Source organism: Lagenorhynchus albirostris, chromosome 12 (genome assembly GCF_949774975.1).
Source record: "Lagenorhynchus albirostris chromosome 12, mLagAlb1.1, whole genome shotgun sequence".
Lineage (NCBI taxonomy): Eukaryota > Metazoa > Chordata > Mammalia > Artiodactyla > Delphinidae > Lagenorhynchus > Lagenorhynchus albirostris.
In genome coordinates this window covers 223,814-245,640 of record NC_083106.1, presented here as the reverse complement: position 1 = coordinate 245,640, position 21,827 = coordinate 223,814, and the positions used below count along the sequence as shown (strand labels likewise).

Here is a 21,827-nt window from a genome sequence, read left to right as displayed (position 1 = left end):
TCTCATTAGTTAAGCCCTCTGCCTGTTCCCCTCTGACCCCGGGAGTAAAGCACTTTTCCCCAACACTAACTTGTCCTCGAGAGCTGACCACTGAATGGCACCAGTGATGCGGTCTGTTAAATCCCTGTCGTTCTCAATAAGAAGCTGAGTTCTGACAGATAATGATCAAACCAGGGTCTGGAGCCAGACTGCCCAGACTTGAATGCTGACTTTGCCACTTATCAACCCCGAGCAAGTACCTTCACCTCCCCAAGCCTCAGTCTCCTCAGCTATAAAATGGGAGTAAGGAAGCTACTATCTCGGAGGATTAATGAGATAATTCACATGGAGGTAGTAACCACCCAAGAAGAGTGTTTTTATCATTGCTGTTGTCTGTCCCATGGCAACCGTGGTTGAATTAGGAGGCAACTAACTCTTTTCAATTAGCTAGAGATAAACCCACAAATCAATGAATAAGTATTACTCAAGGACCGAAAGCCTTTGTCATGACGACATTAAAGTGCTCTGTGGGTATTTAATCCAAAATGAGGCTTTGTTCCAGTCCCGATAAAAATAAGGCTCCGATGGAAGGTGACCAGCTCCGAGGCTTCTCAGCACTGACCGGACGTGAAGAGCCCTCAGGTTTCCGTGCAGTTCAGGGGATGCTCAGGGAATCAAGCGACCAGCAGCACCGCGCCTGCCCCTTCCTTCTTCTGACAGTGACCTTGGAGGGTTCTCTGAGGTGGGCAGAGGAGCGAGGAAAGTTGCTTTTCATCAATCCAATGAAACTATGCAAAGACCTGGGAAACAGAAAAGCAGAGGCCGTTTCTGTCCTCACGGCTTCGGACGAGTATGAGTGAAAGTCTGCTCTGACGCGGGGTGAGTAAGTACACCTCTGGATGTCGTTCATAATATTTATTTTGGAAAAATATTTTAAAAAGGAATTTCTTCATTAACAAAACAGTAAAAAAAAAAAAACCTCAAATAACATTTGCACAATATTCCATAAATACATTTATATACAAAAAAATATAATCACATAGACCCGAAGTGCCTTTGTACATATTTACCAAAAATTTAAATTATAAAAATGAACATCACAAAATACTCAAGCTTTACAGATATCATGAAAAATATTTTTACAAATCCAAAAAATAACGCACATTTTTTTCCACCTAGAAAAAACACATTTTAGTATCAAAAAGGACAATAAAGGCAGTGTTTGTGATTCTAATTCAAGAAAAGACTGGCTCATAAGAATCCAACATATACACTCCAAGCAGTGCGAGCTTCTCACGTAGTGATCAAGTCCATTCATTTAAATATATATTCTTTAAAAGCAACTGTCCATAGTGCAATGGAAACGTCCTAAAAGGCAGTGCGACAGGCGCCTGGAACGCCTGCCGGCCGCCCCCTCGACAGGAAGAGGACCTGGCTTCCCAGCAGCAGTCACGAGCACCTCCGCTCCTCTCAGCAGCATCGTCGGGGCAGATATCCTTGGAAGTTCACTTATTCTAAGAGAAACGGGAATTCGCCACATCACCTCCACTTTACACCTAGGGGGGCCAAGAGACAGAGGGGAGGTTAGCGCAAGTCATAGGCCCGGTTCCGACCCGGCCGGGCCGAGGGTGGGTCGGGCAGCCGTGCGCTGACCTCAGTTGCGATGACGCACTCGTCCTTCTCCTCGGATATGACGTACACCGACTGGTACTTTGTGTCTTTCGAAGTGGAGTACACAGAGTCCGGCCTTTTTCTTTCAGCTGCTTCTCCACTAGAAGGGAAATGAAAGACATCCATAGTCAACAAGTGAAAACATTTTTGAACAGTACAATGACCAGAGCTTGGAGGAACACAGCCAGCTGGTCCCCCTGCCCGGCCTGGCCCGAGGCACCCCGCGAGGGTCGGGCACCCTCCCCCCTGCTGGCCTTCCCGCCTGTCCCCTCTGGCCCGTAGCACGCACCCCCTGAGGGTCGGGGCACTCTTCTCCTCCCCCGCAGAGCCCTGGGGCTGGCTCTTGGCATCACGCTTGCTGTGGGGCTCCCCGCTGGCAGCGGCACCCTTGAGGTCCTGCAGCAGGTTATAGCCCACGGCGGGGTCGCAAGCCTTGAGGCTGTTCTTCTCGGTGCCGGGCTCCGTGTGCAGGTCCACCTTCTTGTTGGTGTTCTTGATCTGCGTGGCCCCGATGACGCTGACAGAGATGTCCTTCTCCCGCCGGCGGTTGGCCAGGTTATTCATGGTCTCCGCCTCCCCCGGGCAGGGGTCGGCGGGGGGCCGGCGCTTCTGCAGCCTCAGCCGAACGCAGACCACGGCGGCAGCGCAGCCCAGCAGCAGCGTGAGGACGAGGACCGCGCCCGCGCCGACGGCCACCCAGGGGAACGCGCCGGCTTGGCCCTCCACGTACTTCTCGGTGAGGTCCACCACCACGGGGCCCGGGGGCAGCTCGGGAAGCAGGAACTGGCAGTTGGGGCCCCCGTAGCCCCGGGCGCACTCGCACAGGTAGCGGAGGGCCCGCTCGTGGCAGGTGGCCCCGTTGTGGCAGGGTGCGTGCTCACACCTGCTGACGGGGGCACTGCAGTTTGTGCCCGTGTACCCGGGGGGGCAGGTGCAGGAATACTCATTCACGCCGTCCCGGCACGTGCCGCCGTTGGCACACGGGGAAGAGGCACAGTCGTCCACGCTGTCATCACAGTGCCTCCCAGAGAAGCCGGCTTGGCAGCGGCACACGTAAGCATCGCCAAGGTCTACGCACTGTGCACCTGGGACACGGACAAGGGCAGCGGCTTGTCACCCAGAAAATGCCCTGAAGCACGTGCTGCCCCGGCCGCTGCGTCACACACCAAAGCAGAGACACAGGGGCAGACCGGACAGAGGCCACCGCTTAAGACAACATACATCAAACACAGGCCCACGGCGAGGGCCGGGGTGGGGTTTCTGGTCAAGCTCCATAAATCACCTAAAAAATACAGGCTAATACCTCCTGACATGCACCGTGCAAAACGCTTTGCCTACAGTGCTGCATTCGCCTTCACAGCAAGCCAACAAAGGACCCAGTTTACAGATGAGGAAACCAAGGCTTAAAGAGGATGACGTGCTTGCCCACAGTTACACAGTTAGTGACAAGTAAGACTTGAAACAGAAAGAAAGAGAAACGAAGAAAGGAAGGGAGGGAGGAGGCTGGGGTTTGGTCTTTGTCTTTCCAGAGCCAAGCCTGCTAAATCTCCCTATTCTTCCTCTCTAGACATGAAGCACCCACTGCTCTATTGGTTCAGCGGCTGGAAACCAACAGGAGAGAGAGCCTGACCCCAGGACGCCACACCTTCTGTACAGAACATGGAGAGCAAAGCGAGCTGATTCCTCTCCATCGATTATCACACCCCACGCAGAAGCTCCAGACGCTTCCAGAATGGTCCAGCCTGCCTGGGGCCCAGCTTCCCCCTCTGTGAGTTTGCTTAGGGCATCCCCCCCACTCGTGGAGACCATACATCCTCGCAGCAGACGGCTCTGCTTGGTGACAGAGCAGAGCTGGGCTTCCCTCCAAAAGCGCAGTGGCTGGGCTGGCGCTGGGGCTGACCCGCTGATGTTTGGAGTCTCGGGCACCCGAAGCGCCGCAGGACGGCGCGCAGGTCATTGCGTCTCCACCTGCGCCGGGCCCTGCGGACAAGGAACGCCCCTGCCTGCCTTCCTAGCTCCCTGGGTGCTTCCAGACTCGGGGATGAGATTTCTATGAACAGTTTCTCACTGTTCAGACGGAAGGGCTTCTGAAACGCAAGGCAACTCACAAAGTGATGAACTCAGCCTGAAACTAAACTCTGCGCTTCTGACGCGTTCTCACCAGTGTGGACCACTGGACAACGTCTCGGATGGGTCAGGCGGCCCCCTTACCATTGGAACAGGGTGAGGAACTGCAGGAATCCATTTTCTTCTCACAGTTAAAGCCAGAGAAGCCCCCAGGGCAGCGGCAGGTGTACCCTCCCTTGGGGTTGTCCGAGCACCGTCCCCCGTTGAAGCAGGGGCCGTCGGCACACACCATGGCACTCAGCTCGCAGATCCTGCCGTAGAAGCCAGGCGGGCAGGTGCAGGAGTAGCTGTTCTCGAGGTCCTGAGTAATGGAGAAGATGAAGAAAGCTTTCCTACGTCGTTCCGAGGGACCCACCCGGTCTGTCTCAAACCCGGGTTCCCGGTTCGGCAGGAGAGCCCACGGCGGCCAGACTCACCATGCAGCTCCCTCCATTCCTGCAGGGGCTGGCACTGCACTCGTCCACCTCCGTCTCGCAGTTGGCCCCCGTGTACCCAGGCCGGCAAGAGCAAGTGTAGCTTCCCTGGCCCGTGTTGGTGCAGGTGGCCCCATTCTTGCAGGGCTTGTGGTGTGTGCAGTAGTTCAGGTCTGTGAGGGTGGAGACGGGAAGAGGAGGAGAAGGGAGGCCCAGGGTTAAATTCGGGAGACCGTACTTCCCTGAGACAGAGCCCGGGAAGCCAGGCTGCCTGGCGGGGGACAGGAGGCTTACCCTGGTTGCAGAAAAGGCCCCCCCAGCCTTCCTGGCAGTTGCATTGCCAGGGCTGCTGGCAGGTGCCGTGGAGACAGCCGGGGTACCGAATGCACTGGTCACAGTACCGGCCCTGCCAGCCCACTCTGCACCTTGGAGGAGAGGACAGAGTCAGTGGACGCTGACGCTACCGGCTTCCTAGCAACACCTTTCCCAATCACGAGAGACTGTCTTCCAACAGCATCAACACCGCTGGTTCTCAAATGAGGCAGGACACTGGACCGTCCTCAGGAGCTTTAAACCACGTGGATGCCTTCGTCCCACGTCAGAGGGTCTGACTCTGGGTCCAAGGGCCAACCGGGGCAGCATCTCTAGGTAATTCTAATGTGCTGCGAAGTTTGAGAACCAACTAAACTCTCTCTTCTTCTGTGCCAATTCTTTTTAAATCTCCATCTGTAAGTTCCACACCACTGAGGAGCTTAGATGGATGACAGCCCTTGACCCTATGCCCGTCCATGTATTTATTTAGTAGAAACACAGAAAAACAGCTCCCTCCAACCAGCTAATCTTACCTGCGGTTTTCAAAAGCACATCTAGAGATGCTTTACTAATACACTAGGTGTAAAAGGACAACAAGAAAAAGAAAAAAGCAGCTCTTGCAAACTTACTTGCATTCCCCTGGCTTGTCGCAAAACCCATGTTGCTCATCGCACCCCGGCAAGCAGATGGCTGCGAGAAGAAAAGGCACAGCGTCAAGCCCACCAGAGTGGCCCCCAGCACAACAGGGCTACAGACCATGCCCAGCTCTGCCACAGAGCCTCGCCGAGCCCCGGGCATCGACCGTCCTGCCCGGTAACCACCGCGGACTTTACTCAGCCCAGGAGGAGCATTCTTCTTAACACAGCGGCTCCAGGACAAAAGAGCGCGGAAGCCCCCCCCCACACCCGGCCCCTTTTCTTCTAAGAGAGGGTCAGAAGTCCTTCCCCCTCCTCCTCCCCCACTTCCCAATTCTATGCACAAAGCTCCACCTCTTAATACCCAGAAAGTGTGTGTGTAGATAAGGGTGGACAGCTGGTATGCAGAGTACCAGGGCAAGACAGCTGCTCTATTGTCTGTTCTCTCCCAGCAGCTGCCCCAGTGCAACAATACCGGCCTCCCCCTCGCCCCCCATGCCCCCACCCCTCACACACACCCCAGCGTGTACACACACACACACACACACACACACACACACACACACACACACACGTGCACCCTTTCCACCAATGGGAACAGGCGTGCGTCCCAGCCGCCTATCCCCAGAGAGATCTAATCGATGGCACGCGCGAGCTGGGGGCGGGGACAGACTCCAGTGTTTGAATAAGAAGAAAAAAAGTTTAAGTTTATGGCAACCCCACGGTGAGGGAGAGGGAGGGTAGCCAGGAGGGAGGCGGCAGGCCGACCAGAGGTCCCGGAGGGGGTGGGGAGGCTGGAGGCTGAGGTTTCAGCTGGCTCCCTTCTCCTGGTTATGAAACTCATTAACAAGCCGCTCCACAAGTTTTTAAGACAACAGAGCCAGCTCAGGCCAAGGCGAGCTCAGAGGAGCTGTGGAAAGCTGTGCGGGCTGAGCGACAATGACACTGCAGGTACGCGCAAATCCAAACTGAGAAGCTGCGCCTCCCGGCGAGAGGTTCTGTCCTGCCAGAGAAGGTTCCCAGGCTCGGGGGCGGAAGCAAGGTTCCCTGGGGTTTCTGGGGAAGCCCTAGGACCCACCCCACCTGACACCTAGAGTGCGAGGTGGCAGTGAGGCAAGTGGGGTCCAGCTGAACCAGGCCCAGGAGCCAGCCGGTCCTCACAACCCTCCTATGCGCCCTGCACCTGTGCAGCTGCCCTGCCTGCCTGGAGAATACAGAACTACGGCAGGCAGGGCCTAAGTCACTTCTGTAAAGGTATGTCCCCCCTCCCAGGCAGGGTACTACGTGAGCATCCAACAAGCAGGACAAGCAGGGCTGGCAGGCCCAGGCCTCGAAACACACCCACCCACGTCCATAGACCCCGCGAGTGAAAGTGTCGTGAACGGTGGAGTGTTTTTAAACGGGCCAAGCACACCAACTCCGGAGAGAAAATGAAGCACTTTTCAATGAGAAGCTGTCTGGGCAAAGAGAACTCCTTTGGTAAAAGCACGCCCTGCACACAGCCTCCTCTCTGTTCCTCCCTTCCTTTCTCCCTCCCTTCCCTCAGGCTTACTTCCTGACCCCTGGCCCTGTGTCCAAAATCCTCCCTGATTAAGAAAGGCAGCTTCCCATAGCGGAAGTTGAAACGTCTAAGTTGACCCCAACCTGCCACTGGCTAACTGTGGGGTCTCAGCAAATCTCTCTGGTTCCCTGGCCCCGGTTTCCCCACCAGAACATCTCTCCGGGGCTAAAACCCCAAGATGCCAGCAGCTCAGAGAATATGTCCCCACTGCCGGGGGTGGGGGTGGGGGAGCAGGCCTGGGGAGGGGTAAACTGAGGGAGCGGCGGCCTCCCGCAGGGACTCACGCTCAGTGCAGTACTGGCCTTTCCAGCCAGGGTTGCAGACTTTTTCCCCTCGCTCCCCGCAGGTGAAGTGGCCAAAGGCGTCGTCGCGGGGGCGGCAGAAGACGGAGCAGCCTTCCCCGTAGTAGTGTTCGTCACACACGAATCGGTAGGAGTACTTGAGGTCTGTGCGACCGCTGCTGTGCAGGTCCTGGGACCACTCCTCGCCCACCGTCAGGTGCCTCTGCGTGGCCAGGCGGCTGATGAGCCTTTCCGGGTTCTCTGCAGGAAGAGGATGCTCTGTTGGTTCTGACTGGGAACCCAGAGGCTCGGGGAGTGAGGGAGGTGGAAAGGATGCTGGGCAAGGAGGCTGAAGGCTCTTCTCCTCAACCTTCCGGAGTAACTTGCAGAATGAAAGATGCAGACGTTTGTTTCTGGGGAGATCTGAACTCAAATACATAATAACTGGAGACGCAGTTTGCACAGTTTGGGAGCATTTTGGTTTGTTTTTACCTGTTGCGAGGTCATCAGGAGAATCAGAGTGGAGAGCTTCAATGATCAGAGAGAAGGTTCCCTGGAGGAAGGGGGAGGAGACAGAAGATAAACCAGAAATGTTTAAAAAAGAATCAAAGCTTTCGGGACGACCAAGTCGTCGCAGGTCTGTGTGCAGTGTGTCGTGGGGGTGGGGGGGGTCTCTGTACACCTCTTGTGTGATTTCACTTTCCTTAAGGAAATGGAAGAACTTTTTAAAGAGTGGTTTCCTGACGTGTTTTTTCAGCCTGTTAATACAGGATATCGCAGTAAAAAAAAAAAAAAAAGAAGAAGAAAAAGAAAAGGAAAACCGATTGCGCGCAGCAGGCGGGGCTGGAGGGGCTTGTCTGCAGTCTCCTGGGGAAGGCGCCAAGCAGAGGGCCTGGGGGCTGTCAGGCTGCGAGGGCGACTGAACAACTAGCCAGTCCACGAGCTGGGGAACTAGAACTTTCCCAAGTGAAGGGGCCCGTTCAACTTGGGGGCTAGGCGCAGAGACCGGATACGGAAATGTCCCGGGTCCTCAGCCTCTCTGCCTCACTCTATCCCGGCTGTCACCTCCCACACTCCCCTCCGCCGCCGCCGCCGCCGCCGCCGCCGCCGCCGCCTGCAGATCACCCGGGCGTGGAGTCAATGCCCCAGGCCCCCGCGGACCGCGGCGCCCACCTGCCCAGGCCCAGCCGCGCGCCCCCGCCGCGCCCCGGAGCAGGGCTGGCGGCCGCCTCCCTGCCCACCTGCCGCCCGCCCCGCCCGCCCCGCGCCCGCAGGTGCGGCGCTCACCGGCCAGGTGAAGCCAAAGGGGAAGCGGATGGGGTTGCTGAAGGCGGTGTCCGCGCCCGCGCCGTCCGGGAGGCTGAAGGAGTCGACGCCCAGCACCGGCGTGACGGTGCTGCCGTAGGTGCAGGGAGGCTCGGGGGACACGCTGGCCTGGTAGTGCTTGAGGCACACGCGGAAGAAAGTCCTGCAGGCGCACGGCGGCGGCCCCGCGCCCCCGCGGCAGCAGTTGCGGTTCCCCAGCAGCCCCTTCTTGTTGACGAACTCCTGCAGCTTCAGCTCGAACACCCCGGAGCTCCAGACCTGCGGGCGAGGCTAGGGCGTGGGGCTCCAGGCGCGGGGAGCCCGCCCGGCCGCGTCCTGCCCCGGGCCCTGCCCCCCGCGCGGCCCGCGCCCCGGGTCCCCCCCCCACCTGACGCCACAGGGAGCCGGAGAGCCCCGCTGACAGCCTACCTGACGGCGCGGCCCTTAGGACCCCGCCTGGCAACTTACCTGGCACAGCAGGGCCGAGAGCACGGCGAGGGCCAGGGCGCACCGCCGGCCCATGGTGCACCGCCGGCCGCGCTCGCTCTCCTCGCGTCCCCCTTCTCTTCTGAAATCGCCAGGGAATGCTCGGGGAGGAAGGTGTCTCCAGGAGCGCGGGCAGGAAAGCGCCGCCGCTTTGCCTCGGGCTGGGATTATCCGGACTTCTTTCCTCAAGGGTCCGTCTCCGGCTCTTTCGGAGGCCGAGTTTCCTTAGATCCTCCCTGCGGAGGCGACTGCGGCTCCGGGGATGCACGAGGGGGGGAAAAAAAAAAGGCTCCCCGGAGAGATTGCTTCTGGCGCGGCAACTTTCGGTTTTCCCCTCTTTCTTCCAATCCACGAGTAGGTAGGGGTCGTCTGCTTCCTGGTTTTGTCTCAAGATTCTTCGCAGAAAAAAAAAAAAAAGGAAGAAAGAAAGAAAGAAAAAAAAGAGAGGAGAGAAAGCGTCCAGATATTCAGCCCAATTCCCGACGAGCTGCAGGGCTCCCCGCGAGTCCGATTAGCGAGCCGGGGTCTGGAAATCCCACGCGCGAGGCGGTAATCCGGCGCCGGCGGAGCGCCCGCGGGTGCGGCCCGGCCAGCTCACTCGGCGGCCGCGGTCCGGGGAGCGCCCTGGACCCGAGTTTTTCCCAGGGACCCAGCCAGTGCCATCCAGGTCAACACCCGGGGTCCCGGACCGGGTCCCGGCGGAGGCTGCGCGCCAGGCTGTGCGTCTGGTGCGGCGCCGGCCGGGGCTCCGCGGGCGCGCAAGGGCTCGGGCTCGCCCCGCGCCGCCGCCTTATATCCCGCCGGCCGCCCGCATGGCTAATGAGATGCAAATGAGCAGCCCCCCAATCTGGCGAGAGCTGTCACAAAGGAGCCACTTTTCCAAACCCTCCTCTCAATGGATCGCCAAATGGTCAGTGAGCTGTAAAATGTGCAACCCTCCTCCCCGCCCCCACCCTCCCCGCCCCCGGCCCTCCCCTGCCCCCGCCCCCAGCCCCCCACCGCACGAAACGCACTCATTTACATTCCTGTAAAACGTTCACCGCAAGAATCCCCTCTGCGCCCGAGGCTGGTGCCGCCGCCCGGGCTCCTCGGCGCTGCCCTCCCGGCCACAGGCTCGCAGAGGCCCCGGGACCCGCGGGGGTGGCGCTGCGCCCCTGCCCTGCCGTGAGCCACCCGGCGGGTGAGGCCGCGTCCGGCCTCGGGAACTCTCCGGTCGCCGCGGCGCCCGCCTTCGTCCCTGTTGCGCGCCGCGGCCGGGGTCTGGCGGCGGGGGCGAAGTCGGAGGCCCAGTTCCCGGTGGGCCGCCCCTTCTCCCGGGCAGCCTCTTCCTAAGGAGGAGTCTCCGGGGCGGGGGACCGGGCACGAGAGGGAGGGGGCAGGCTTGAGCGGCGGGCAGAGGGTGGCGAGAGGGCAGCGGCAGTTTCGGGAAGTTTGGGAAGGTCTGACACCCAGACGTCTCCGGGCAAGGACGGCGACTCTGCGTCTGGGAACACAGGGGCGAGCGCGGCGCCCCCGGGGACCCTATTGCCGCGAGCTCGGGGTGTCCCCGCGCTGGTCGGCGGCCGCTGGGGGGCGGGGTCCGGCTAGCGCCCGGGATCCTGACGCCTTAAACCACCGCCCCCCCCCCGCCCCAAAAACACACACGCACCCTTCCGGGCGCTATTCTCGGCCTCCGACACCTTTCCTGGGTCTCCGGCCCCTTTCTCCTGTGTCTTCCCCCCTCGGCCTCCCTCTGCTTGGTAAAAAGTGAGTTTGGTGTGTGTCGTTCGCGTGGCTGTCATTAAGGCAGTCTGTTATTGTGCGAGGCTGAATCAGTGGCTCTTTGTGCGCTCAGCTGTATGGTAATGCAGACCGCACCTGCTCCCCGCACAATGCGGAGAGAAAGAGCTCCCCTCCGCGCGCGCCGCGGCCTCTGCAACAATGTCCGGCACATGTTCTAAAGACCCTCTAGCCTGGCCGACTCAACCCGCAACCTTCGCACAACCATCACCTTATTAGGGTTTACACGTCCATCAGACACTAGAACTTTTGTTTTCATTTTTTTTTAAGGGAAATGAGTTTATTGGGAGGACCGGGAACACACGTTATCACACAATGAGCTATCTAAATTGCTCTCATGGTTGCGGGCGCAATGCAGAGTTAAGGTGGGGCCTGGACTCCTACTCCGGCATCCAGCTTCTTGCTGGGCGCACTTCGAGGTCTCTCTCCCACCCCCTTCTGCTCCTCCTTTATTCCCCCCTCCCCCCAACACCTAGGGCAGCTTCATCCAGGACGAGCAGTGTGAGCGTTGGAGTACATGTCACTTGGATGGCAGCACAGCCCCAGGGCGCCTGGCCACAAGGGCCTTGCTCTAGGTGTGCTACGGCTGCCTTGTTAGTGGGAACGTGCACTGTCCTGGCAAAGTGTGACTTTCATTGAGGCAGATGTTGAGATCACAGTGTACCATGTAATGCACGGGAAGAGGGAAAATTCTCAAATACCAAAGTAATCAGTTGAAGTCATTCATGGCCATCCCTCCAGCTGTTAGGCAACAGGCTCCCAAATACCTTCAGGACAGATTGTAGGTTTTCCACTGATGCCAGAGAAGCAAAGAATTAATCGAAAGTAATGTGCATGTAATGTTTAAGGCTGAGGTGAGAAAGGCAGGCTTGGACCCCACCAGAACCCCCTACGGTTTGGTTCACAACAAATGGAGACTTCAAAACCTCCTGTGCCCCCAGGACGGTGGCAGTCCCAGCGTGGCCGCCCTCTGTGGACTTTTCGAGGACTCGCTGCATCACCACAGGGCTGGGCCAGTGCGAATCCTAATTTAATCTTGCCACCTAGTGTCAGCATCCTTTTTTCACTACATCCATGTTTCCTCTGAAAGCTAATTTCTGAGAACTCTGCTCCCTACTGCATGGAAGCTGGTGTGTGTGTGTGTGTGTGTGTGTGTGTGTGAGAGAGAGAGAGAGAGAGAGAGAGAGAGAGAGAGAGAGAGAGAGAGAGAGAGAGAGAGGGAGAGAGAGAGAGAGACAGTGGTGGGGAGAGAGGTAAGAGGGTTCCAGGAGCAGGAGAGGCCAAAAGAAGAAAGGAATGTGAACTCTAAATCCTCTGTGCTTCCAGACTGAGAGTAGATTTCGGTAAGAAATGAAATATAGGGAACCTTTTAATTAGAAAATGGAAGTGGGAAACAGGCTCATCTGAATGCCTGTTTAGAAAACTGGAAATAAAAAGTTCCACGCCCAAGGGCTTAAACCTGGGGGGGGGGACGACTTGCCCCAAATCTTTAACAAACCCGCCTCAGTATCAAGTATTTGTTAAATAGACATGGCACAGATTTCTCGATTACAGCGGCAAAGCGGAACTGAAAGGCATCGTAAAATCCATCAGAATCCTGCCCAAAGCGTTCATTCTTTTCCAACTTAATTTATGCCACGCAATTCTGTATTGGGGAAATCAAGCAGAAAGCCCTTTTCTTGCCCTTCCTCCTCCTCCGGCTCTTCTTTCCTCTACTTTCTTCCTCCTCTTCTCTCTCCATCTTCTTCTCCTTCTCTCTCTCTCTCTTTCCCCCCACTCCACGTTGGGCCCTCTCCCCCTCTCCCTTTCAAAGCTGAGCTAACGGGAGACTGTTTAACTTCAGTGTTTCTATAGGAGTCTGTTGTAGTTTAACTCCTGCACACCAGTAGCTGAGATGAACAAAGGAGAGACTCGAGGTCCAACTATTCATCCTTTCTTTGCACTTTAATTTTCATTGATTGGGAAGACAAGGGGAGCCCTTAGGGATTCAGGCTGAAGGGGGATGACACGCCTTTAGACGCCATCAGCCCCCTAGCCAGCCATCTGCTCCAAACCAAATGGCGTTTTTTCACTCCCTAACTGCATGTCTGTATACTCCTGCGACTAATCGCTCTGAACCCCCTAAATGCAGGAGGGAGCTTAAGCTCGACTATGTTAAACAGAGTTGCCCCCGTGCTGGCTTTAGCAGCCAGATTCCCTCCTCCCACACACACCATAAATCCTCACCTTGCTCATTAGGAAAAAGCAGGAAACTTTCTTTTAAATACTTTTTGATGTCTCAGCAAATTTACTGTACAAAGTGAGGCTCATTAGGGCTTCGAAGGCACCCAATACATCAGACACAGGAGTGGGGAGAGGGATTTACCACCTGGTGTTGGTGTTTTATTTTTGCTGGGCATTCAGAGCTTATAGCCCGAGTGACCCCAATGACCAGGGTAGGCTCAGCTGTATAATCAGAACCACAGCCGCACCAACTACAGCTGAGTTCTCTGCTTGTTGGCGACCCTGATCATTTTCCCCATCATTTTATTAGGCCACTTGGGAATAAAAGCTCACGACCATCATTTTATCAGATTAAATATGCCCGTCCTCAGCAGTGAGTGTGACTCACACTGTGGTCAGCCCCATCCTGTTTCCATCCCCGTTTGCCCAAAGAAAGGTTCTATCCCTGAGGTATGTGTGTGGCGGGGGAGGAGGGCTTGGGCAGATTGCAGTAAACAATGCCCAGAACAGGACCCAGACTCCAGGCCAGCCCCAGGTTCAGTTTTCTGTGTAAACAAGTCTGGAGACTTGAGTGGGGTTTGTGTTTTCTTAGACCAACTGAATACTGTATACCCAACAGAGAGGTTCTCTTATTCCTAAGAAGAATTAGGGTCCTTGTTCAGAACAAGAAAATGAAAAACTTCCAGGCAGCAAATCTGGTGTTGATCAAACATGCCAGCTTACTTGAAAAAGAAGAAGATGATGAAGGGAACCTAAAGCAAGTTTATTCATTGGCATTAGCATCACATCTCCCACCAGCACACCCTTCTGCCCATTCCCCATCAGTCACAGGTCTGGAATCCTTCAGCGGGTGAAAGAGCAGAGGAACTGGCCTGCTTGCTTCGCACACAGGAAGCTCCACAGACATCTGTGGGTACAACCTCACCCGCGCGGGGTGGCTGTGATGGATGGTCCCTTACTTCTTCTTAAGGACAGAACCCCAGAGACACGTGAACATTTACAGGACGCACTGACCCGAATGTATACACGGTGTGTTTGCACCTGATCAAGTTCCTTCCGGATCACTCTGTTGAAGATACATCCTAACCCAAGCCATCCGTTTGTCCACGGCGGGAAAGAGGGGCAGATCTAGCTTTTATATTCAGGCTCCGGGGCTTCCCTCTCGCTAAGGATAAACGCTACGCGGCACACCAAGGAAGGCCCCACAGCTCGGCCTCCCCTGCCCTCCCTGGGACGTTTCCCTCGGGGGAGGGGCGGCCTGCAGACGCCCAGGACCACTCCTGGTGGGCGGCAGGTTGGCGCGAGGCGGAGGGCGCCGGTACCGGAGGACAGAGCCCAGGGAAGACCCAGTGGGCTTGACGCCTCCCCTCCGCCCTCCCTTCCACCCGCCAAGCGCAGACACCCGCGGTAGGGAGGAAGGACGGCCCGGCCACGTGGTCCGGAGCGGGGACCCCGCGCCCTGGGGCGCAGCGCGGGCCGGGGTTGCGGAGGCATGCGCTGGTTTGCATGAGAAAGGCGGTCGCGTGGCTCAGCTGGCGGCGCGGAGTCCGCTCCTCCGACCCCGGGATCATCTGCCCGGCGGTCCGCGCTCATCTCCATGACAAAGCGCTGTTTACCTGGCGCGGCTCCGGGCGCCTTTGTCCCGATCGGATGACCGCGCAGCTGCTCCGCTCACCCGCCCGAGCGGCCCCCGACTGAACGCGCCGGGCCGGGCGCTCTGGAGGGCTGCCTGGAGGGGGTGCGGCGCCAGTGGGCGCTCCGGAGGGCTGCCTGGAGGGGGTGGCGGCGGCGGGCCGGGCACTCGCCGCAGGGGCATGAGCGCCGGGTTGGGAGGGCCAGGTCAGCGGGTCACCCCCGGCCGCCGGGCGTGCGGCGGTGTGGGGGGGGCCCACCCGGTCACCTGCACCGAGGCGCGGCCCCACCTGGGGGTCGCCGGCCCGTGACCGTGTCAGACAATGAGGATGGGAAAGAAAGGGCGGCGCGAGCGACCCGGGCCCTCCCGAGGCCTCGCTCCGGGACGCGCCCCATCCGGAGGTCGCGGGCACCTGTCGCCGGTCCCGGCGCCCGTCAATCACCCGGCCCGCGGGGCGGGGCGCGGGCCGGGCCGGAACCGCGAGGAGGCCGCCCCGCCCGCTTGTCCCAGCCGGACCCGAGCTGCCCTGCGCGACTGCGCCGTCCTTCCCCGCCTCCCACCTCCTTTCTGCGAGCATCTGCCCGCAGAGGAACAGATGTGGGCACCTGCGGTGACAGGCCGCATATGTTCCATCCTATTCACAGGCATTCAGACGTGGCTACAATGAGCGGCCTTTGTGCGCACAGTCACTAAATATATTAATCTGCACTCCCCAGAGCACCGGGCTGTTTAATTTTTCACTAGCAATAACATCTGATCTAATCCTTAAATCGGCTCCCAAAAGCCTGCCCTCCCGCCCTCCTTTTTTTCCTCTTTCTCCCCACCCCCTCCCGAAAAACGTGTGAAGCTATTCAACCTTCCACCTGTTGCCTGCTGAACTGGGCGTGGGTTCCTGCAGCATCTGAAGTCGGTCGGGGCAGGGGGTGGAGGTGGGATTGGGGGCGGGCGGGGGCGGCTGTGCGGGGGATGCTGCCTGGCCACACGGGCACCGCCAGGGCCTGTGTACCAGAAGGAAAATAAGCGCAACGTGCGAGGGTGGCTGCCGAATGCTGTGCAAACAAAGAACGCTGATTACTAAACAGCTTCCGAAGCAGCCCAGCATACCCATCCTCTCCGTGGAAGCGCCTTGAAAATGTACAAGTTCCCATTTATCTTTTTGTTTATTAAACTCTGATGGTCATTATAAACACTGGTCAATAGGCCACACAGCCAAAAGGTAACATAAATCTCAGATGTGCGACTTAGATTTTTTTAAGCGATTTTGTTGCGTGACTCTTTTATCTTAGCGTCCCGTATTCTGTTTTGGTTTGTTTTCGGTCACAATGAGTCCCTTAGTGCCATTGTGGGTGTCACAATGCAGACGGACATCGGGCTGTGAATGAAGACAGAGGCAGTTTAAACAAACCGAGCTCTTTCTTTCCTTTCCGTCCATTGTACTATGAATGGGCCTTCTGCATTCGGCTGCTAGGAGACGGCTTTGCAAAGCCCTACTCCAGTAAATGGGCTGGAGAGAAAGGGACCCCAATAAACAGGCTAAGTATTGGAGAAAAAAGGGGGACAAGTTTAGGCAAATGTTTTTCCACCTTCGCATCAACACCTTTCCTAATCTCAAAACTAAGACATACTTTCCAGCAGTTTCCCTCCTTCTTGTCACTGTAATTCTTACTCCCCCCTGACCCCCCACACCTCCTAGGAGACGCAGAGTGGGGACAGCACTGGCTCACCATTGAGATCTCTTTCCAAATGCTGCTTTGTCTCCGGAAAGTAGAATGGGGCACGGGGCTGTTTATCAGTCATCATTGCTAATAACTAAGGATTGCAAACTGCTCTCAAAATGGATGCCTGGATGTGTTGCTAGGTAAGTAGGGGCAGGGTTGGTGAGTCTGGACATTTAAGGAACAATCATGAACTATGAATTGTTTTCGTGGTAGTTGGAACTGTTCTGATTAACATAGGTAGGTTAACTGAAGCAAGACACATAGCTGTTTTCAGGTCAAGGGTCCAGCTTGAGTACATTAGGGAATGACCCACCACCACCACCTGCGTTTCTCAGGGGCTAGAACGAAGTCACAGGCCACCACCGATCCAAACGCAGTCGAGGGAAATGGGAGAACCACGACTGGCTTATGTCAATCACAGTTCACAGCTGGGGCTACTGTCAGGCCCAGAGCACATGGCAATGAGAAGGCCAATTCGTTTAGTCGTTTATTCACTCATCCACTCACTGCTCAAGGGGCTGGAGGTCCAGAGTGAAATCAGACCTGCTTCCTGCCACTAGATGAGTGGTAGAAGTAGAGAAGTGTCGCTTGGTCTTTTGTTTTTGGAGAGAGTTTTTGTAGGATTAATATGTCTTCCTTCAATGTTTGAATAGAACTCACCAGTGAGACCACCTGGGTCTGGAATTTTCCTTTTTGGAAGATTTTTACTTACAAATTCAACTTAATATGGGGTTTAAGAAATATAGGGTTACTCAGATTTTCTATTTTTTCTTTGGTCAGGTTTGGTAATTCATATGGTTCAAGGAATTTCTTCATCTCATCTAAAGATGCTCAGATAGTCTCCTTTTTACCCTTTGGTGTTAGTAAAATCTGTGATACCATCCTTCATGCTTATTACGGGTAATCTGTGCCTCCTATCCTTCTATCGTGATCAATACAGCTATGGGTTTATCAGCTTAATTGATCTTACCAAAGAACAGTCTTCTTTCAGAACCTCCATCCTTCACTTCCTGTTGCCTAATGTCTAAAATTAGTAATTTCATAAATTTTATCTAGTTGTTTACAGTGGAAGGACAAGTTCTGTAGGAATTATTCCTTCATGGGCAGAAGCTGAAACAGTTACGATACTTCTGGGTGCAAATAGCAGAAAACCCTAATTTAATATTCTTAACTTTAAGAAAAAGACACCGTCTCATAGAATGAGGAGGTAGAGTGGTTTTAGTTAACTTCTGGCTCAACCATGTCGTCAAGGCACAATGTGCCCTCCATCTTTCTGCCCCACCTTTCCTGCCTTGCTGGCTTCCAACATGGGTTAGCTGTCTCCTGTGACTGCATGAAGCCTGCAGGGACCCAAGAAGTCACAAATAGACACAAGGACGGCCAGTAGAGGAAGAGGACAATTTCTTTCTGTATGATGCTCTTTGTACAGTGACAAAAACAATTCTGTAATATTTACTGTGGATCAGCCATGTAGAAGTCAGTATGTTTTAACAGTTGTAGCTTTTCTTCTTTCCCAGTTTTTGGGAAACATTTTACTGTCTCTTAATTCCCAACTTCTCCCTACTTTCAACCTACAGTTTTCTTTTTCTCTTCCTTTCTTTTTGTCCCTGTTTTTCTCTCTTATGTAAATCCTTCATCCCCAAACTGATAAATCTGACGTGCACAGTAGGGCACAGGAAAGTGTCTACAGGTGGTATGAAGCAGAAGGTGGGGAAAAGGATGTGAAGAGTCTCATGTAAGTCTTTGTGCTCCTTTTACACTGATTTCTATGTACAACTTTCCTTTTAGATCCTAGGAAAGAGACCTGGGAGTAATCGCTGGCTCTTCCTTTCCTTCACCGTAGTGTATGTAGTCGTAAAAAATGTTAAGAAGCCATTAGAATTTAGAAAGATTCGAGTTTGAGTAATAATTGTGCCACTTACTACCATTGTACTAGTTACTTAATCACTTCTTAAAACTTATAATAGTTTACTTTTATCAAAGTAATATACTTACAGATTTTAAAATTCAAATAGTACTTCTAGATTTACAAAAAAATAGCAATTTCCTACACCATGCATTCCCACTCCCAATTCTTTCCTTTCTAACTCGTAGCTACTTCTTTTGAAATTTACTCATATTTTTAAAAAACTTTCTAATGCTATGTCTTTTTCAGTTGTGTACATTGTCTACAGACTTCCTAACTCTAGAAGATGAAGGTTTAACATTTCCACCTGATTTCCTAGACACACGCATATTTATGAACGCATAGAAGATCACCTCCCATTTTTTCAAAAATAATTATAGCATCCTTTTGATTAAATTACCATTCAGCATTTACCTCATTAAAATTATGGAATCATTATTCACAGCTGAGGCATATGCCACGATTACGTTTTCTTTTTTGTACAATTTTGTCTTTACTGGATTCAACAATTGCCAAATTTATTTGCTTATTGACCTTTCTATGTACCTATTACATACTGTCACCAAACTCTGAATATCTCCTTTTAAAACACTCAAGCAGGGCTTCCCTGGTGGCGCAGTGGTTAAGAATCCACCTGCCAATGCAGGAGACATGGGTTCGAGCCCTGGTCCGGGAAGATCCCACATGCCGCGGAGCAACTAAGCCCGTGCACCACAACTACTGAGCCTGCGCTCTAGAGCCCGCGAGCCACAACTACTGAGCCTGTGAGCCACAACTACTGAAGCCCATGCGCCTAGAGCCCATGCTCCGCAACAAGAGAAGCCACCACAATGAGAAGCCTGCGCACCGCAATGAAGAGTAGCCCCCGCTCGCCACAACTAGACAAAGCCCGCGCGCAGCAACGAAGACCCAATGCAGCCAAAAATAAATAAATAAATAAAATAAATTCAAACAAACAAACGAAATAACACTCAAACATCTCAGGCATTCCATGGACTGGCTTTTTCCTGGAGATGTGTCTCTAGCTTTCTCCTGGGATTTCCCACCTCTCTCTTCACTTGGATTCCCTACTGTCCGGGTCCTAAATATTCCTTTTTCTTGGCCTCTTAGTTTTGGAGAATATCCTCCAGCAGGTATCTGAGATAAGGTATTTGGTAGAAAATATTTTTGAGCTGCATATCTGAAAATATTCCACCCTCACAATTATAACTAATATTTTGATTTTGAGTAGAATTCCACGTTAGAGTTATTTTCTTCAGAATTTTGAAATTTAGCGCTCCACCGAATTTCAGTTTCCTGTAACTCTACTGAGACTTTCCATGCCATGCTGGTTTCCACTCCCTAAATGAGACCTTTCTGTTTTTCCTTATGGAAGATCTTTAAGGTCCTTCCGCTGCCCCTGGTGTCCTGACATTTTGTGATGATGTGCTTTCACGTGGGTCTTCATAGGCTTCTTGTGCTGGGCGTTTGGTGGGTCCTTTCCACAGGAGAGCATGTCTTTTAGATCCGGGAACTGTTCTTGAATTATTGCTTGAATAATGTCCTCTACTTCATTTTTCTGTCCTCATTCATGTAACTCCTATTTTTCAGATGTCAAACTTCTTAATTTTCTAATTTTCTTATGTCTTTCTCTTTCTCCATCTTTTTCTCTTTGTTCTGTTATCTGAGAAATATCAAATTTATCTTCTATCAGTTTTTAAGTTTAAATTACTGCTTCTTAAATTTTCAAGAGCACATTTTCTGAATGTTCTTTTATATACTTTTTTTCCTTTCCCTGGTATATGATCCAGAGACTGCAGACCATGAAGTTTTTTATAATATTTTCTCTCTCCCTAGTTTCTGTTTGTTCCCTTTTTTGCTGTCTTCCTCAAACGTCTGTTGGCCTTGGTCATCTGTGCACATTCAGGACGGGCAGAGCCGAGTGCCGCCGAGTGGCAGGGCTCACACAGGGTGGTGAATGGGGCTGTGGTCGGCCTTCCTCCTCTGCCTCCACCGTCTGGCTCTGGGGGTCTGCACTGTCTGTCAGTGTGCGGCTCCTGCTCCTACAGTCCGGGATGCGTGGCTTCTCCCTCACACCGCCTGAATCCCTACCTCCACCGCTTTCCTCCGTTTGCCCCTTCTGCCTACAAGTCCTTCTTCTTCTAATCCTGCCTCAGGCCCAACCCGCCCTTCCAGGCTCAGCTCGCACATTGTCTCCTTGCTGCCTTCTTCATCCATGTGTTCTAAGACTTTATGTGTCATTTGTTCCCTGATACCTGAAGTGTGTGTTTGTCTCCCCAACCACCCGTGCACTCAAGGCTTGAGACCATTTCACATACTGTTGGTGCGACCCTATGGCACCCAACAAGTATTAGGTGCTGAGCACTCTTTACTGATTTTAGAAAAAAATATCAACAGGAAATGAAAGCCTTGTAGGCCGAATGAAGAGATTGCTTCCCAAATTATTTAATACATACATATGGTGTCACTTCAATTTGGTAATGCTTTTTTTTTTTTTGGTGGGGGGGGCGGGTAGATTCTTAGTTCCCTGACCAGGGATCGAACCCATGCCCCCTGAAGTGGAAGGTGAGTCCTAACCACTGGACCACCAGGGAATTCCCATCAATGTGGTAATACTTTTTGAGTGCTTGATCTTCAAGAGACCCTGCAGGAACAATATTTGACCATCTTATTTCCCTGATGGAAGCCTCCAGCTCCCTGGGGCTTGCAGCAGCCCTCCTGAGATAGGTCATATGTAAAGATAGGTTTTGAGATGCATCTTAAATAACTTGATATTATTAATTGAAGTTTGTCAAGTATTTACTTAAAAAATAAGTTAGATTGGTTTCAAAGTTATTCTCCTGTCATAACACTTGGCTACCAAAATGTTCTCTTGGTTGTAGAGAAAAGGGTGGTGTTGTGACCAGAGGAATGGGAATTGTGTATAATCTGAAGCCTGCCTATCTCCCAGCCCAGGGGAGCATGTCCTTAATGGGAACCTTGCTGGACTTAAAGCAGCTGCAGAAACAAAGTCGAAGCGGTGGCTACCAGAGTCCAAACTCCTTAACGTGAGACGCAGACACCGCACGACCAGGCAAGCGCGTCCTCGCTTCCTCCCCTCCTCCACTGCCGTGGCTGCCCGCCCCGGAGCTCTCATGCCCCGTTCCAGACCGCAAGCCTGCCCACTAAAACTGTGGGCTCCAGAACAGTTAGGGTGGCCGCCGCCGTCACAGCAATGCTAGCAAGGCTCCTCTCTACCCAGCGCTTGCTGTGCTCTGCTGTGTCCTTGGTCAGCCCAGGCTGGGAAGCGCCGCCCTCCTCCAGACAGGACAGACACCGAGGCCCATGGTCGAGGTGGACAGCGCGCCAAGGTCCCTTGGCTGGGAAATCCACCCGCTCTGGACCCCCCGCCGCCTGCCTCCTGCGGGGCCCGGGCTCAGGGCCAGCCTGCCGTCTCCTAACAGCCCACACCGCCCTCCCTGCGCTCTTCCGCCAAACCGCGGCGTCAGGGCCCGGGCTCGCGTGTCCGCACGACCAGTGGCCCGTAGGGCCAGCGGGTGAGCCAGCGGGAGCCGAGCGAGGCGTGACCCCGACCTCCACGCACCGCGCGGTTTCCGAGGCAACGGGCGCTGCGCCGGCGCATCGCGCTTCCCGGCGCCTCTGGGGCCCGGCCGCGCAGACCCCGCCCACCGAGTGGGCGGGGCGGTTTCTCGAGCGGAAACGCCCGAGCGGAAGCGGAAGTGCTCGGCGGCTGCGGCGGGCCGAGGGCTGCGTGGGCGCGTCTCCGGCTGTGCTGGCGCATCTCTAGGTAGGGCTGGG

General features: G+C 54.5%; 2 protein-coding genes across 11 annotated transcripts in view; one reads left to right on the top strand and one right to left on the bottom strand.

The window, feature by feature from the left end:
* Nucleotides 1–888: 888 nt before the first annotated feature.
* DLL1 (delta like canonical Notch ligand 1) lies at nucleotides 889–10,073 on the bottom strand. Its single transcript, XM_060168016.1, has 12 exons — nucleotides 9,784–10,073; nucleotides 8,753–9,165; nucleotides 8,267–8,563; nucleotides 7,472–7,532; nucleotides 6,983–7,240; nucleotides 5,132–5,192; nucleotides 4,485–4,615; nucleotides 4,194–4,363; nucleotides 3,862–4,078; nucleotides 1,940–2,735; nucleotides 1,633–1,750; nucleotides 889–1,535 (listed from the first exon to the last, which is right to left on the bottom strand). Exons 2-12 carry the CDS (start codon nucleotides 8,804–8,806, stop codon nucleotides 1,530–1,532), a joined length of 2,169 nt encoding a protein of 722 aa, XP_060023999.1. The 5' UTR covers nucleotides 8,807–9,165; nucleotides 9,784–10,073; the 3' UTR covers nucleotides 889–1,529.
* Nucleotides 10,074–21,739: 11,666 nt separating this feature from the next.
* FAM120B (family with sequence similarity 120 member B) overlaps nucleotides 21,740–21,827 on the top strand; it is a 116,338-nt gene continuing 116,250 nt past the window's right edge. For 9 of the 10 annotated variants that reach the window (XR_009543851.1, XM_060167983.1, XM_060167978.1 and 6 more), the window contains exon 1: nucleotides 21,744–21,816. The gene's annotated coding sequence lies outside the window, so the exon portion shown is untranslated. Of the gene's footprint in view, nucleotides 21,817–21,827 lie in introns of all 10 variants that reach the window. The other variant, XM_060167988.1, reaches the window with a different exon arrangement.

Coding starts and splice junctions, on each gene's coding strand:
- DLL1 (XM_060168016.1), bottom strand. CDS start 8,806: ATGGGCCGGCGGTGCGCCCTGGCCCTCGCCGTGCTCTCGGCCCTGCTG. Junction 7,241..7,471: donor TCCTGATGACCTCGCAACAG/GTAAAAACAAAC, acceptor CTCTTCCTGCAG/AGAACCCGGAAAGGCTCATC. Junction 1,751..1,939: donor AGTGCCCCGACCCTCAGGGG/GTGCGTGCTACG, acceptor TTTCCCTTCTAG/TGGAGAAGCAGCTGAAAGAA.